We start from the raw sequence: 15,227 nt of genomic DNA on the forward strand, positions 1-15,227 counted from the left end.
ATGGTAAATACAACAATTCATCTCAAGATCAAGTTGTATGATAGCTACATTGTTTCATTACATTAATTTATTACAAGTGTCTTTTTACATTAGCACATCAACAGAGATAATGGTCCTTTTTCTGTTTTCCTCCTCTACTCCATTATATCAAATCTTGTACAATAAAGTTGAGTTTCTGATTTTTTAAAAGTGTTTTTTAAACCTCTATCCTTTTCAAAGTATATTACTAAGGTGGGTTTCCTTCCTCATAGCCGTCACCATTTCCCTATTAATCAGTGTGCAGATGCACAGCTATAGCTGAAATCACTGTCTGCAGAGTTTAGTGATACTTGGCTCTCTCCAAAGCAGGGGAGCTTCAAAAGAGAGGCTCCACTGCACTGAATTGTAGCCACTGTTTTGGATCTCTGCTACTACAGAGAAGGATGAGCAGCACTGAAGGCACGAGCTATGGAAGCACCGGAACCTGATACTCTGAAACATGATAATAGGGTTACCTTTCTTTTCTTTTGCTGGTTCTACATGTTTTTTCACTGGTATTTCTGCAAAGAAAACATTTAAAGTGTGAGAGTCAACTATAAAGTTTATAGCACTTTCAGTAATTTGCTATGCAGTTAGATATTGCTTTTAGAAAAGGTTAGACATTTTATCTGGTTTCCTATTTTATGTTTTGCTGACTCTTGTGTAACTTTTGTTTCTACAAGAGAAATTGCTAGTTACTAACTGGTAATTTTGAAAGTTGTGATACTGCTATATACTAGCAATTTATTTCAATATGAGGTATGAAAGTGGCCAAATTTGTCTGAGAGGCATGTTGGTGTTAGTAGCTGAGGGGGAGTACTGGCGCTGAATTGCTGTTTGGAGGCTTCTGGGGTACCTCTTTGGAACATTATTCCTCTGATGGAACCGTGGTATTTACGGAGAAACGCGTCAGGATTGGCCACTTTCCACATCAGCTGATTAGCTGACTCCGCCCTCCTTACCCCAGGGTAACGTCTGAGAGTCTGTCTGGATTATCTCCTGAATATCAACGTACAACTAACCACTGCGGTGCATGAATGAGTCAACAAAGTTAAGCTATATACGTTCAGCAGTGGCACGATTTCCAACTGTTTATTAGGCAAGCTCTGTTCATGCTTTGCCAAAGAAATTGAAGCCAATACGAACGGCTTTTTTTGAAGTGGAAGTATGTATTTGAGCACCGTTGAACCAGGTTTCATTTCACAAGGCTCATTTTCAACAATATATTACTCAATTTGGTTAATACCCAGGGGCGGGCTGGGCCGGGGGGCAGGGGGGCATTGGCCCCCCGGGCCGCTCAGAATCACGGCTGTTAGGGCCGCCCGCCCCCCGGAAGTAATATGACACATTGATGACGCGGCCGTCATGTGATGCGGCCGCCTGTGCGGCGAGTGCCCCCCGGGCTGACGTCCGTCAGCCCGCGCCTGTTGATACCTATAGAAACATCTAGACACTAAGGTGTCTTAATGGATTTGCCCCAATGCACTTATAATTGGATGCCATATTACACACCTGGGTGTGTTAACCGGATCGGGACTTTAGCTAGCTTAGCTAGCGCAATAATCTGTGCTTCAATTAAGAGCTTTATAAGAGCCTGTGTATGTTCTATTATGAGCGAGGAGCTCGTATAATTATAAGGAGTTGATTTGACACAGTCTGGGATCGTATATTTTGTTTCTGCTCACACGCTGTTGTGATACATATTATCTTAGAAATTATATGGCCGTATATATGTGGTCCGGACCACAGTGTAAATGTTTAATACAATCTATGCTGCCATTTACCAGTTAAGGCCATTTTGATTACTATATCACTGGTATTGAATTGCTAAGTTATTATATCTCTACCTACCCGGGTGGGCGTTTAGTCAGTTTTATCTTTGATGTGTATAGGTTTACATGCATGATCTATTGTCTAACAATAAATTCTATTTTAATTTATGTTCAAGTGAATATTGTCATTTAATATTGGATACTGCGCCCCTTTACTATATATTTTTTACTCAGCTTTATCCTGGCCAGGATTCATATTGCATTTTTTATTTACACATGTGCATGTTGGATTAATTTTCAATAAATCGCTGCTACACTTTTGTGATATTGTATCCACGGGTTTATACACATTAGCCACCTACATACTTACCCTTATCTTTTTTCCAAGTGCCAAGGATATCATACAGTATAAGCTAAAGCAGGGGATGTGTCATATACAATTTCAGCTGCTGCAATGTTAAACATGTGGTCATTTAATGCTGAATTATTTTTTACAGGCCATGAACAGCATCTCTTGCACCAACCTCTTATTTTTTAAGAAGTTCTGCACCATAAAGTTTATTGTCTGTGAACAGCATTGTACATGTTGAAATTCGCACAGTTGCAATATACGCTCTATTATCAGCAATGAGAAATCCTGAGGCGAGTCTTAGCGGGGTGAGCCAGTTCGCTATGACATTCCTGAGTCAACAAATTGACATTGGTATGATACCTCATTTTGTTTTATTACCTTTCTTTTCTTTTGCTGGCTCTTCATGTTTCTTCGCTGGTGTTTCTACAATGGAAATCAATAAGAAATTAGTAATAGTCTACATTCTCTGTAAATTATATATGCCAGTAATTCATTTCAACAATAAGTGGTGTGATAGCTACTATGTTTCACTATATTTATTTATTACAACTGTGTCTTAACTCAGCGTATTAATCATCATCATAACCATTTACTTATATAGTGTCAACAAATTAGCTGTAATGTTTCAATAAATGAAATGATAAAAATCACCTGTCCTACTTGGCATATCAATGCAGATAATATTATCCGATGTGCATACAGCCTCAACTAATGTCTTTCAATACTTGAAACTGCTAAAGGGGTTTCAAATTTATTCAATGTATTTTCAAAATCTCCTTCCTTTCTAAGTAAAAAGTATTTTGGGACCCCAAATATTTCCTCATATTAGCAGAATTCTGGAGCTCACCTACACCCAGGACCCCTGCTGTTCACATTTGGCACTGCTTGTTCTCTCTGGAATAGAAAAGGTCCGACAATATTGGTCAATGACTTTCAATTAGAATCACTATTTCAGGTCTCTGATGCTATGAAGAGAGAGTCAAACAGTGCCAGAGGGGATAGAAAAGAATCCAGCTACATGTGAGGACTAGAACCCACAGCTCTGAAACATCAAGAAACATAATTTTTCTTTTGGTTACCTTTCTTTTCTTTAGCTGGTTCTTCATGTTTTTTCACTGGTGTTTCTACAAAAAAAATCAATAAGAAGTAAGTAGTGGTCTAGATCCTGCGTAAATGCTATATACCAACAATTCACCTCAACAGTAAGTGGTATGATAGCTACAATATTTCATTACATTAAATTACTACAACCACCTTTTTAACTCAGCATATTTATACAGATATAGACATCTTCCTGTTCTCATCCTTCACTACATTTTATCAATTCTTATAACACTCAAGGGAGTTTCTGATATTTAAAGAGTTTATTAAGTCTCTCCTCTTTTGAAATCACTGTACCATGGTGTGTTTCCTTCCCTGGCACCCTCATCATTTCTATATTAGTCACACCTATACCATGGATCACTGGCAGTAGCCTTTGGTGCTACTTGGCTGTTTCCATACCAGAGGAACTTCAAGACAGTGGCTCTATGTATTTGAATTATAGCCACTGTTATGGATCTCTGCATCTACAGGGAGAGATGAGCAATGCTGAAGGCAAGGGTTATGGTAGAACCAGGATCTGGTACCCTGAAATATGATAATATGGTTACCTTTATTTTAAACTTTATTCAAGAAATTTTTAAAATCCTATGTCTTTCAAACTTAAAAGTATTTTGGGACCCCCAAAATTTGCTCATATTAGCAGGGTTCTGGAGGTAACCTAGATGCAGGGCCACTGCTGATCACCTTTGAGGCTGTTTGGTTCTCTCTGGAGCAGGAAAGGTACAACACTATTGCTCTATGGCATACAATTACTGCAGTTATTAGGGGTCTCTGGTGTTTTTGAGAGAGAGACAAACATTGCCAGAAAGGATTGCAATGGATCCAGCTATATGTGAGCGCTTGGACATACAGCTCCGAAACATGTTAAATAAGGTAATGATTTATGATTACCTTTCTTTTCTTTTGTTTGTTCATTATGTACTTTCACTGGTGTCTCTGCTTTAGAAATTGTTAATGAGTGTGCAATCTGTATCTTAATATCTCAATAGTAAGTGGTATGATACCTACAATGTTTTATTACATTGACCTATTACAACCACCTTTTCAACTCAATGTATCAGTTCAGACAATCTACCACTTTCCCGGTGTTTCCTCAACGCTCCATTAACATTAAAGGGGGTTTCTGGGTTTCTTATTTTTTTAAAAAAAGAGAGAGAGAGAGAAGAGAGAGAGAGAAGAGAGAGAGAGAGAAGAGAGAGAGATAGAGAGAGAGAGACATGTTCCAATTATGTGTGAGGACAGTTATGGTACACAGTAACATGACAAGATTAACATGGTTTCCTTTGTATTCTTTCGCTGATTCTTCATGTTTTTTCACTAATGTATATACAAAAGAAATTACTAATGAGTGAGTTATAATCTTCAGTACATTTTCATAATTTGCTTTAAAGACATATTTTATTATTTTTAGATTAGGTGACATGTGTTATGTTTTGCTGGCTCTCCTGGTATTTTCACTGTTGTCTCTAAATGTGAAATTGCAAGTGAGTCTACATCTGATGTTGATTCTATATACAAACAATTTATCTTATCAGTAAGTTGTTTAATTGCTATAATATTTCATTACATTTATTTATCACAACCACTTTTTCGACTCAGCATAAAATACATATAATGGCTGCTGTCAGTACCAGCAGTCTTAGACATCACTGGCCTGCCTCCAATATTCAGCAGTCCACTCTTTGCTGGCCTTCCCAATTATAACCCTTAACAGAACCCAGCTGGGCTCAGTCTAAGGCTGGAGATGACATAACACTCCTCTCAGGTGTTACTACTAACCTCCAGTACTGGTGACACATGAAGGGAATCAGCAATCAACCAGCCACTCTAAGAACCTGCCCAGTGCACTCCTGCACTCCTGTATCAATTGTGTCCAACATCAATACTCCCGCTCAAAAACTATACTAGGAAGAATAGAAGCAATTCTGGTTTCTTCAACTCGTTTTCAGTCTCACTGACAGCAGCATTTTCATCTGCTGTGTTTTTGTCATTATACCAGCTAGTTAGTTTATACTTTGGAGTACAACTATTCTCATTTAAATTGAATTTCAGTTTATACCACTCTTTGTCAACATTTTTCAACCTCAAAGGCCTAGTGCCTTAGGCTGCAACCTATTAGCTAATCAGGCCCTGTCCATGGCTTTCAATTAAAGCCACTGTTCCATATTTCTGCCACTATGGAGACAGAGATGAGCTATAGTACTATAGATGATCTGCAATGGTTCTTGGTATATGTGAGTATATATTTCTGTATACCAGGACCTGGAAAAGAAAATGCTAATGAGTGGTAATCTACAGTAGCGTAAACAGAATAGCACTGTGAAGATTACTACAAAATTCTTCTTGCATAAAGAATTTGAATCATACAAGAAGTAATATATTTTCCTAGTATAAACTCATGTCAACAAAACACAAATGAAAAGGATTGGTCTCTATTGTTAAAAATTATTCAAATTTAATACATAAAATGTTCTTGATCCATGGATTGCAATGACAACTCCTGAAGTGTAGATAAATGCAGGCATCAACCGGCTTATTATAATTAGAAGTTACTATTTTATTCCCACAAATAGAGTGGATGATATTTAAAAAGTTGAACATGTGATAATTAAAAGTGTGAATGAATTTATGATTATGTCTTAATTTTGGAGATCTATAAAGAGATTCTAGACCTTTAGCGCTGGAGTTTTTTTTTCCCTTGTGGATAATTGTTGCTGTAACCTACAGTAGGTATTACCAAATTGCTATATAACCAGGTTTTTTTTACATTAAGTGGAACATTTTAGCTTATCTTTCTTTCTACTGGCTTTTTATGTTTTTTTACTGGTGTCTATAAAATGGAAATTGTTAATAAATGGGTAGCAATCTACTGAACATTTAGTAAAAATTGCTATATAGCCAGGTTTCTTTTTTTCTTTACATTCTACATCACATGTAAATGCTATATGCCATCAATCTTGCACAATATAAGTGATATGATAGCTACAATGTTTCCTTAGATTACATTTTTGTAAGTTCAAGTTTCATTTTTACAAGTTCAAGTTTCCAATAAGAGTACAATTGTGGGAGTTCCTCACCTGGCATCCCTAGTCTATCCTCTACGTTTTAGGATCCAGGTGCTCAAATATAGTTGGGACCACAACTATTGGTACTGCTTGGCTCTCTCCATAAATTTGATTCTGTGATTCTAAGGCTTTCAGCTGAGTAGTGCAAAAAGGGATTGGCAATAGACCAGGCTAACCACTAGGGCAGCACAGTGGCCTAGTGGTTAGCACGTCTGCCTCACAGCACTGGGGTCATGAGTTCGATTCCCGACCATGGCCTTATCTGTGTGGAGTTTGTATGTTCTCCCTGTGTTTGCGTGGGTTTCCTCCGGGTGCTCCGGTTTCCTCCCACACTCCAAAAAACATACTGGTAGGATAATTGGCTGCAATCAAAAAAATTGACCCTAGTCTCTGTTTGTCTCCCTCTCTGTCTGTCTTTGTGTGAGTGTGTGTATATATTAGGGAATTTAGACTGTAAGCTCCAATGGGGCAGGGACTGATGTGAATGAGTTCTCTGTACAGCACTGCGGAATTAGTGGCGCTATATAAATAAATGATGATGATGATGATGATGATATGTCAGAGCCAGGAGCTTTCTAAATACAATGAATGGTGGGGTCCCTGGGAAAGACTCCTACCAAAGTAAAGTGATTGGGAAGGGAAGGATTTAGTAATCTTCTTAAGTAAATTGTAAACCCAGTTAGTAGTAATTCCTCTGGAACCTTGTTGCACTGAAATATAACAGGTAAAGTAATTTGTAGGGTTACCTTTCTTTGCTTTTACTGGTTCTTTATATTTTTACTGGTGTCTCTGCAAAGAAAATTGCTAATGAGTGAGTAGGTGCAATTTTTTAAATTGTTGTGAACCAAATTTAGGTAAAATAAGACTTTTTATCTAGTTACCTGTCCTTGGATCTGCTAGCTCCTTAATTTGGTGAGTGTCAGTCTCTATTATATGTATGCCTCATACCAACAATTTAGCTCAGTAGTAAGTGGTATGACTGCTACAATGTTTCAGTGTAATGACTTAACACACCCACCTACTCTGCTTAGTGTATAATTGAATATAATGGACCCCCAGCTGCTCGCTTCCTCATTCAGATCCTAGACATCTTCATCAACAATCTTGTTGTATACCAATTTTATATATTACACAGGTCTGCAACCAAAAAGCTGTTTTCAGGATTTTATCTGATTCTTATGTTTTTTGGTGCGCTGAATTTGAAAATGACCACCGTTTTTTCCTGGGACATCAGGTTTTTTCACAATCGAAATGTGCCTTGGTCAAACAGGTAGCTGGAAATCGCTAAATTTCAAATTCATCATACTTGGGGAAAAAAAACTGAACATGGAAAAACAAATTTATTTTCACTGCCAGTGCTCCCAAAAACATGAAAATACATGTTTATTGGTCCTTATGGTGATCACTGCATTGTTGAGTGTGCTTGCTAGGGCCTGGCCCAGGGCCAGATTAAGGGATTGGAGGCCCCTGGGCTAAGGGCGCCTCCATTCCCCTGTGAGGCCCCCAATGTGAGCCACCCGCCGCCCCCCCGTACCCTGTGAGGGCCCCCCCCCCAAGCGCTTACCTGTCACTGTAGTCCTCCGTCCCCGGCGCGCTGTAAGCTCCTTACTGAGGAGATCCCGCGAGATCTCCTCAGTAAGCAGATTACTGAGCGCCGGGGACAGAGGATTATAGTGACAGTGCTCAGCAGCATTGATCGGGCTGGGGGCGCCCTCGCCCCCAGACCGATCAATAATGCTGCTGAGGACTTTGAAGGGCCCCCTGGATGCCCGAGGCCCCTGGGCTATAGCCCAGTTAGACCTCGGGTTAATCCGGCCCTGGCCTGGCCGGACATGTTCTTTCATGCATTAACTTGTTCTCTGATTCCTCCCCAATCTTGTATTTAATTTCAGTCGTCATCCTGCTATTGTCTGTGTGGTTCAAAATTAGTGCAATGCCTCTAAGAAAGTGTGTAAATTCGCCTCACAGTTTCTGTTCCATATGTGGAGTTTATGGTGAAAAAAGTGGGTTATCAAAACCAAAACTGGTTGGTATGTGAGGATTTAAAAGTATTGTGTATGCTGCTGGGACAACAGGCTGGGTACACCAAATACCCTTGTTTTCTATGTTTATGGAACAGTAGAGACCGACAAAATCACTGGAAGCAAAATAATTGGCCCCCAAGAAGTCTAGTTGTTGGTGAAAAGAATGTTCTCAGAGATACATTGGTACCCCCTGAGAAGGTTTTATTACCACCACTCCATATAAAATTAGGATTAATGAAGCAATTTGTTAAGGCACTTCCCAAAGATAGCGAATGCTTCAAGTACTTGGGATCCAAGTTTCAGGTTTAACGGAGGTAAAACTGAAAGAAGGGGTTTTTGTTGGCCCGGATATTAGAAAACTCATATCCGACAAAGACTTCATCAGTTCAATGACTCCAACTCAAAAGAAGCGTGGGTTGCCTTTACTGTGGTCATAAAATTTTTTGGGGGAAACCAAAAGGACCCAAATTACAAGGAAATGGTGGAAACAATTTTGAAAGCTTTCCACAAGCTTGGTTGCTCCATGAGCTTAAAAGTCCATTTTCTCAACTCACACCTTGACTATTTTCCTGAAAATTTGGGAGCAGTGAGTGAAGAGCAGGGAGAACGTTTCCATCAAGATATAAAAGAAATGGAAAGAAGGTATCAAGGGAAATGGAGTGTTACGATGATGGCTGACTACTGCTGGATGTTGTACAGGGATCTTCCAGAAGCCACCTACAAGAGGAAAAGCTCAAAAAGAAGTTTAGAGTTTAAAAAAAGACGATTTCACAAGCAATCTACTTGAGTGTGGTGGTAATTTTGTCATCACCTGTGCAAATGAGTTAATATTTTTTATGTAAATAAAATATTTGCGTTAAGAGATTTTTTTAAACGTTGACCACCTGTTTGTTCCAAAACCTGACAAAACGGCTGTCATTTTTGGATACCTGTGTTATGTATATATTTACCTTGTATGGATTGTTTTGTTTGCTTTTTGTCTGGTGTATCTAGCATCGAAAAGTATTAATATTATGGTGGCATAGCACATGATCAAGTACAATGTTTTTCTGTTTTAAGTTATGTTACACTAGTCCATCTAGATTTATGTTATGCTAAAGTCCTTTTAGAGTATATTAATAATAACATTTGTTTTACTTGCCATGTGATGTTTTATAACTCCATAACCTCTACCCCACCAATATAAATGTTTATAAAACTCAAAGATCTTACTCAGAAATATGATTATTATACAAGTGTAATAATGATTAGCATGTTTCCAGAGGGGAGAAAAATTTTCAAAACTGAGGAATATTCGTCTTATTCTGTATCTGGGCACAACATTTTGCACATTTCTTCAGCAGTATGTGGACTTAACTGTTCTACCAGGAATTTCATATTACTAGCCAAACCACATCACACAGCAGAATGAACTGATATTCAGTGATGCAGTATTTACATATACATTGCGGAATGGACTTTCAAGGATTTGTGAAGCAAAAGAAGACTTGAAAATTGTATCACCAGAACTTTGCACCTTTACAAAATAACTTGTTCTGCAGCAAAATTTGATTGGCATGAAGCACGTCTATTTTTTTTTTAATACATTGAATTATCACAACCACCCATTAGCCTTATAAATGAAAACAATTACCCCTCCCTGTTCACCTCCTCACCTTCATTGCGAACACCTTTAGCAAAATGCTTTTAGCATATTTTGTAAAAACATATATTTTTTTTACCTTCCCTTGTCTCTATGAAATCTTTTGCTTGTTTAATCTCTTGTATCTCTAAAGTTGAAAATTAATAATGCTTTGGTTACCTATCTCATGCTTCTTACAATGCTCAATCTCATTTAAAATTTCCAGTTTTAGCATTAAAGGACACTTTATTTTGCTAACATAGATATGGGCATGCACCAAAATTTGGGATGCAAATGATCAGAAAGCACACTTTACTACTTTACAAAGCTGGAAACACCAAGGGCTAGATTTACTAATCTGCGGGTTTGAGAAAGTGGAAATGTCGCCTATTGCAACCAATCAGAATGCAGCTATCATTTTGTAGAATGTACTAAATAGACGTCAGCATCCCGGTCATAAAATGCTGTTGGGTGCTGTCCTTATCTCAGTTCTTTCCTGTGCCAGATATAATTGCCTTATTGGTACCAAACTTGGGACTGACTGCCAAAACAAGGGTGGAATATATTGTTTAGTTTTGAAGTATGTGCGATGAGAGTGAATGCAGGACTGTTCTATTGGACTACATTAAAGTGGCGCCAGTGCACTGTAAGGGACGGAAAACAGCATCAACTTGACCAGTCTATTCTCCAATAGGAGAAGAATGAAGAGCAAGCAAACTAGTTCAAATCTGTAAAGTGGATACCATTTTAAGAGTGGAAAAGATGGAGTCAAAAACACCTATGCTGTACAGAACATATCAACAGCAGCAATTGCAAGTTGGGAGATCCTGGAGGTCTGTGCTACAGACAGAATCCAGCAGATGACTACTGGGTCACCATTTGAATGCAGAGATAGAAATGCGGTCGGACATTCCATATAGACCATACACTTAAAGCATTTACATTTGTATATCACTCAGGAATCACCGTAGTCATCCTGCTGTCTGAATCCACTATTGTCTTCCAGTGGGGTGGGGGGGCAGATCCAGATGATCATAGAGGCATTACTAAGTTTCACTGTATTGAAGTATTTTGGAATTGACAATAAGACTAGGTATGTAAGAGTCTCTTCAATTGCTTCCCTTGTGATCCAATTATATAGGGCACTAATTAAGGGAAGGTGCTTATTATGTATGTAACTTTATTAGCACCTTGTTTACTAATTGCTGTCATGTGCCACTATTGGCAGAACTGAGTGTCACAGAATTTCCCAAAAATGTCTGTGAAGTACTTATGTCATTGGAGAAATCTTCTTAGATTGTATGAGGGCTTCAAGAGTATGGATCATTATATGACATTCTATTACATAAGTAATTAATACCATGTCGGATAATATAATAAAACGCTACATTCCATTTAGGGAATAGACAGCATGATGTCTGTGGTGTGATCAAAGCTGTGTTACTATCCTGTACTTTGCACTACCACCAACAGTTCTATTGTTATATTATTGCTAATAGTAACACCATGTGATGCTAAACCATAGGCTTACCACAGGGCCAATCATGAGTCACATTCATTCACACGCATGAGGCCGCCAGTTGTACTGCAGCCATCATACAATACCAGGGAGATGTACAGTCATGGCCAAAAGTTTTGAGAATGACACAAGAACTGGTTTTCACAAAGTTAGCTGCTTCGGTGTATTAAGACCTTTTTGTCAGATGTTGCTATGTTATACTGAAGTAAAATTACAAGCATTTCATAAATGTCAAAGGCTTTTATTAACAACTACATTAAGTTTATGCAAAGAGTCAATATTTGCAGTGTTGACCCATTTTTATGAAGACCTTTGCAATTCACCCTGGCATGCTGTCAATCAACTTCTAAACCACATACTGAGTGATGGCCACCCATTCTTGCCTAATCTATGCTTGGAGTTTGTAAAAATTTGTGGGTTTTTGTTTGTCCACCCGCCACTTGAGGATTGACCACAAGTTCTCAATGGGATTAAGGTCTGGGGAGTTTCCTGGCCATGGACCCAAGATTGCGATGTTTTGATCCCCGAGCCACTTAGTTATCACTTTTGCCTTATGGCAAGGCGCTTCATCAATGGAAAAAGCATTGTTCATCACTAAACTGTTCTTGGATGGTTGGGAGAAGTTGCTCTTGGGGGATGTTTTGGTACCATTCTTTCTTCATGGCTGTGTTCTTAGGCAAAATTGTGAGTGAGTCCACTGCCTTGGCTGAGAAGCAACCCCACACATCAATGGTCTCAGGTTGCTTTACTGTTGACATGACACAGGACTGATGATAGCACTCACCTTTCCTTCTTCGGACAAGGGTTTTTCCAGATGCCCTAAACAATCTGAAAGGGGATTCATCAGAGAAAATGACTTTACCCCAGTCCTCAGCAATCCAATCCCTGTACCTTTTGCTAAATATCAGTCTGTCCCTGATGTTTTCCTGGAGAGAAGTGGCTTCTTTGCTGGCCTTCTTGACATCAGGTCATCCTCCAAAAGTCTTCGCCTAACTGTGCATGCAGATGCACTCACACCTACCTGATGTCATTCCTGAGCAAGCTCTACACTGGTGGTGCCCCGATCCCGCAGGGTGCTTACTGGACATTCTTGGGCGCCCTGAAGCCTTCTTCATAACTATTGAACCTCTCTCCTTGAAGTTCTTAATGATACGATAAATGGTTGATTTAGGTGAAATATTACTAGCAGCAATATCTTTGCCTGTGTAGCCCTTTTTGTGCAAAGCAATGATGACTGTACGTCTGTTTCCTTTCAAATAACCATGGTTAACAAAGGAAGAACAATGATTTCAAGAACCACCCTCCTTTTAAAGCTTCCAGTCTGTTATTCTAGCTCAATCAGCATGACAGAGTGATCTCCAGCCTTGTCCTCATCAACACTCTCTCCTGTGTTAACTAAAGAATCACTGACCTGATGTCAGCTGGTCCTTTTGTTGCAGGGATTAAATGCATTGTCATGGCAAAGAGAGACTTTGAAAATAATTGAAATTTATCTGATCACTCTTCATGACATTCTGGAGTAAATGCAAACTGCCATCATAAAAACTGAGGCTTCAGACTTGTGAAAAATCATATTTGTGTCATTCTCAAAACTTTTGGCCATGACTGTACAGTAAAATTAAATCATACACTGACCTATCACTCTGTGACCTGTCAATGTATTAAAGGTACACTGCTGAGTGGCCTCCTGGCTGTATCTTAGGGATGTTAAATGCACAAGAAGATGAAACCCAGTTAACCAGATAATAACTATTTTTTTAAAAAAAATCTTAAAACCATTTAAATATTTTCTTTACCACTGTTTACCCTGTGATTTTGACAATGTGCTGTGACACTGTATACTGCTCTGAAACACTATGGAAATAGTGATGAAACCAAGGGCTCAATTTCCAATACAAGCAAATTAGCAGGTCACTGCTAAAATAAATAGCATAACATATTTTTCAGTTATTTAGTTACATATATTGTTCATGCTTTTGGTGTTTGGATCCTGTACACATTTACTACTACCTCTTGTAACTCCAAGCTGTATAACTATACTTATTCCATGCCTTATACCTCTCCTATATATTTACAACTCCACATCCACACAATAATTTTTTTTTATGTATCAATGTGCTATAACACTTATCAATACATCATATACAAAGGGAAAGATCAAAAAAGCGCTCCCTGTCACAGCTGCCTAATACCTCAATAAATGCCACTACATTCAATTACCATAAATAATATAATACAGGTATATAGGCGCATATAACAAGTTCACCACAGAGTTCAAAAGTCCATATAATATCCACGTAAATCAACCTCTTCTTATAGGTCCAATCATGTGATCTTCTTAATAGATGATATTTAAGAAGCAGATGTCATATGGGAGGTTTTAGTTTTATCTTCTTATAAACTCTCCAAGTATTACAATCCGTAGAGTTTAGAAAAAAAGGGATAAATGGATATCAAATTAGTATTTCAAATTGGTATTTCAACTTACTAAGAAAAAACCATTCTTCCTTAATCCCTTATCCTAAGGAATAAATATCCACTTCACCGTGTACAAGTTAACGGTTACTCAAAGCACCACACGTGTAGAGTGAGTGAGAAAATGAACTGAATCACTTACACAGTGAACTCGATCCACTGATTGATATAGAACGCCACGTCTGATCCCGTTGTTACATGTAGCCCAATCGTATTATATACAACGAGAGAATCATACAAAAAGGATCTGGCATAATATCATCGGGGTTTTTATTTTTCACAATTTAAAAACACCATAATAAAATCATCTCATCTTATACGATATCCCAACATTAACAGTAAGTGGACTCGTACCGGACTTAAGTGAAGAGTCAGCGTGTAGATGAAATAACTCCCGGGCCATCACCGCTAGACAGTCCTCTCTCCTCCGGCTCGTGTAACACTGCTGTCAAGTGGGCGGATCTGTGTTAACCAACTCGTTTCAACCCCGCCTCTGGGGTCTTTGTCAAGATCCTTTTTGTATGCTTCTCTCGTTGTATATAATACGATTGGGCTACATGTAACAACGGGATCAGACGTGGCGTTCTATATCAATCAGTGGATCGAGTTCACTGTGTAAGTGATTCAGTTCATTTTCTCACTTACTCTACACGTGTGGTGCTTTGAGTAACCGTTAACTTGTACATGGTGAAGTGGATATTTATTCCTTAGGATAAGGGCTTAAGGAAGAATGTTTTTTTCTTAGTAAGTTGAAATACCAATTTGAAATACTAATTTGATATCCATTTATCCCTTTTTTTCTAAACTCTACGGATTGTAATACTTGGAGAGTTTATAAGAAGATAAAACTAAAACCTCCCATATGACATCTGCTTCTTAAATATCATCTATTAAGAAGATCACATGATTGGACCTATAAGAAGAGGTTGATTTACGTGGATATTATATGGACTTTTGAACTCTGTGGTGAACTTGTTATATGCGCCTATATACCTGTATTATATTACTTATCAATACATACCTACCGGCAAAATACCATATGGAGGACAATTTTAATGACACTTATTTGTCATAAATTGTAAAGTACTTAAATTATGTTTATATACCTTTCTTTACTTCACTTGCTCTCTTTTCATGTTTTTTTACTGGTGTCTCTAAAATGTAATTCAATAATATATTGATGTTATACTTCACATAATAGTTAATTACAATTTAATCCCACTTAATCCTACTTAATTTGTTGATGCAACCTAGATAATGGATCAATGTGCTCCACT

At 38.2% G+C, this 15,227-nt stretch overlaps 1 protein-coding gene across 1 annotated transcript in view; it reads right to left on the bottom strand.

Annotated features, from left to right (window-relative positions):
• The window catches only part of TRDN (triadin), a 535,205-nt gene that overhangs the window by 112,005 nt on the left and 407,973 nt on the right, over nt 1-15,227 (bottom strand). The window contains exons 64-66 of the mRNA XM_075200931.1: nt 3,222-3,266; nt 2,521-2,565; nt 495-539 (exon numbers count right to left, since the gene is read on the bottom strand). Of these exons, the coding sequence (XP_075057032.1) occupies nt 495-539; nt 2,521-2,565; nt 3,222-3,266 (135 nt within the window). The remainder of the gene's footprint in view (nt 1-494; nt 540-2,520; nt 2,566-3,221; nt 3,267-15,227) is intronic.

The sequence above is a fragment of the Mixophyes fleayi genome, chromosome 3 (genome assembly GCF_038048845.1).
Source record: "Mixophyes fleayi isolate aMixFle1 chromosome 3, aMixFle1.hap1, whole genome shotgun sequence".
Lineage (NCBI taxonomy): Eukaryota > Metazoa > Chordata > Amphibia > Anura > Limnodynastidae > Mixophyes > Mixophyes fleayi.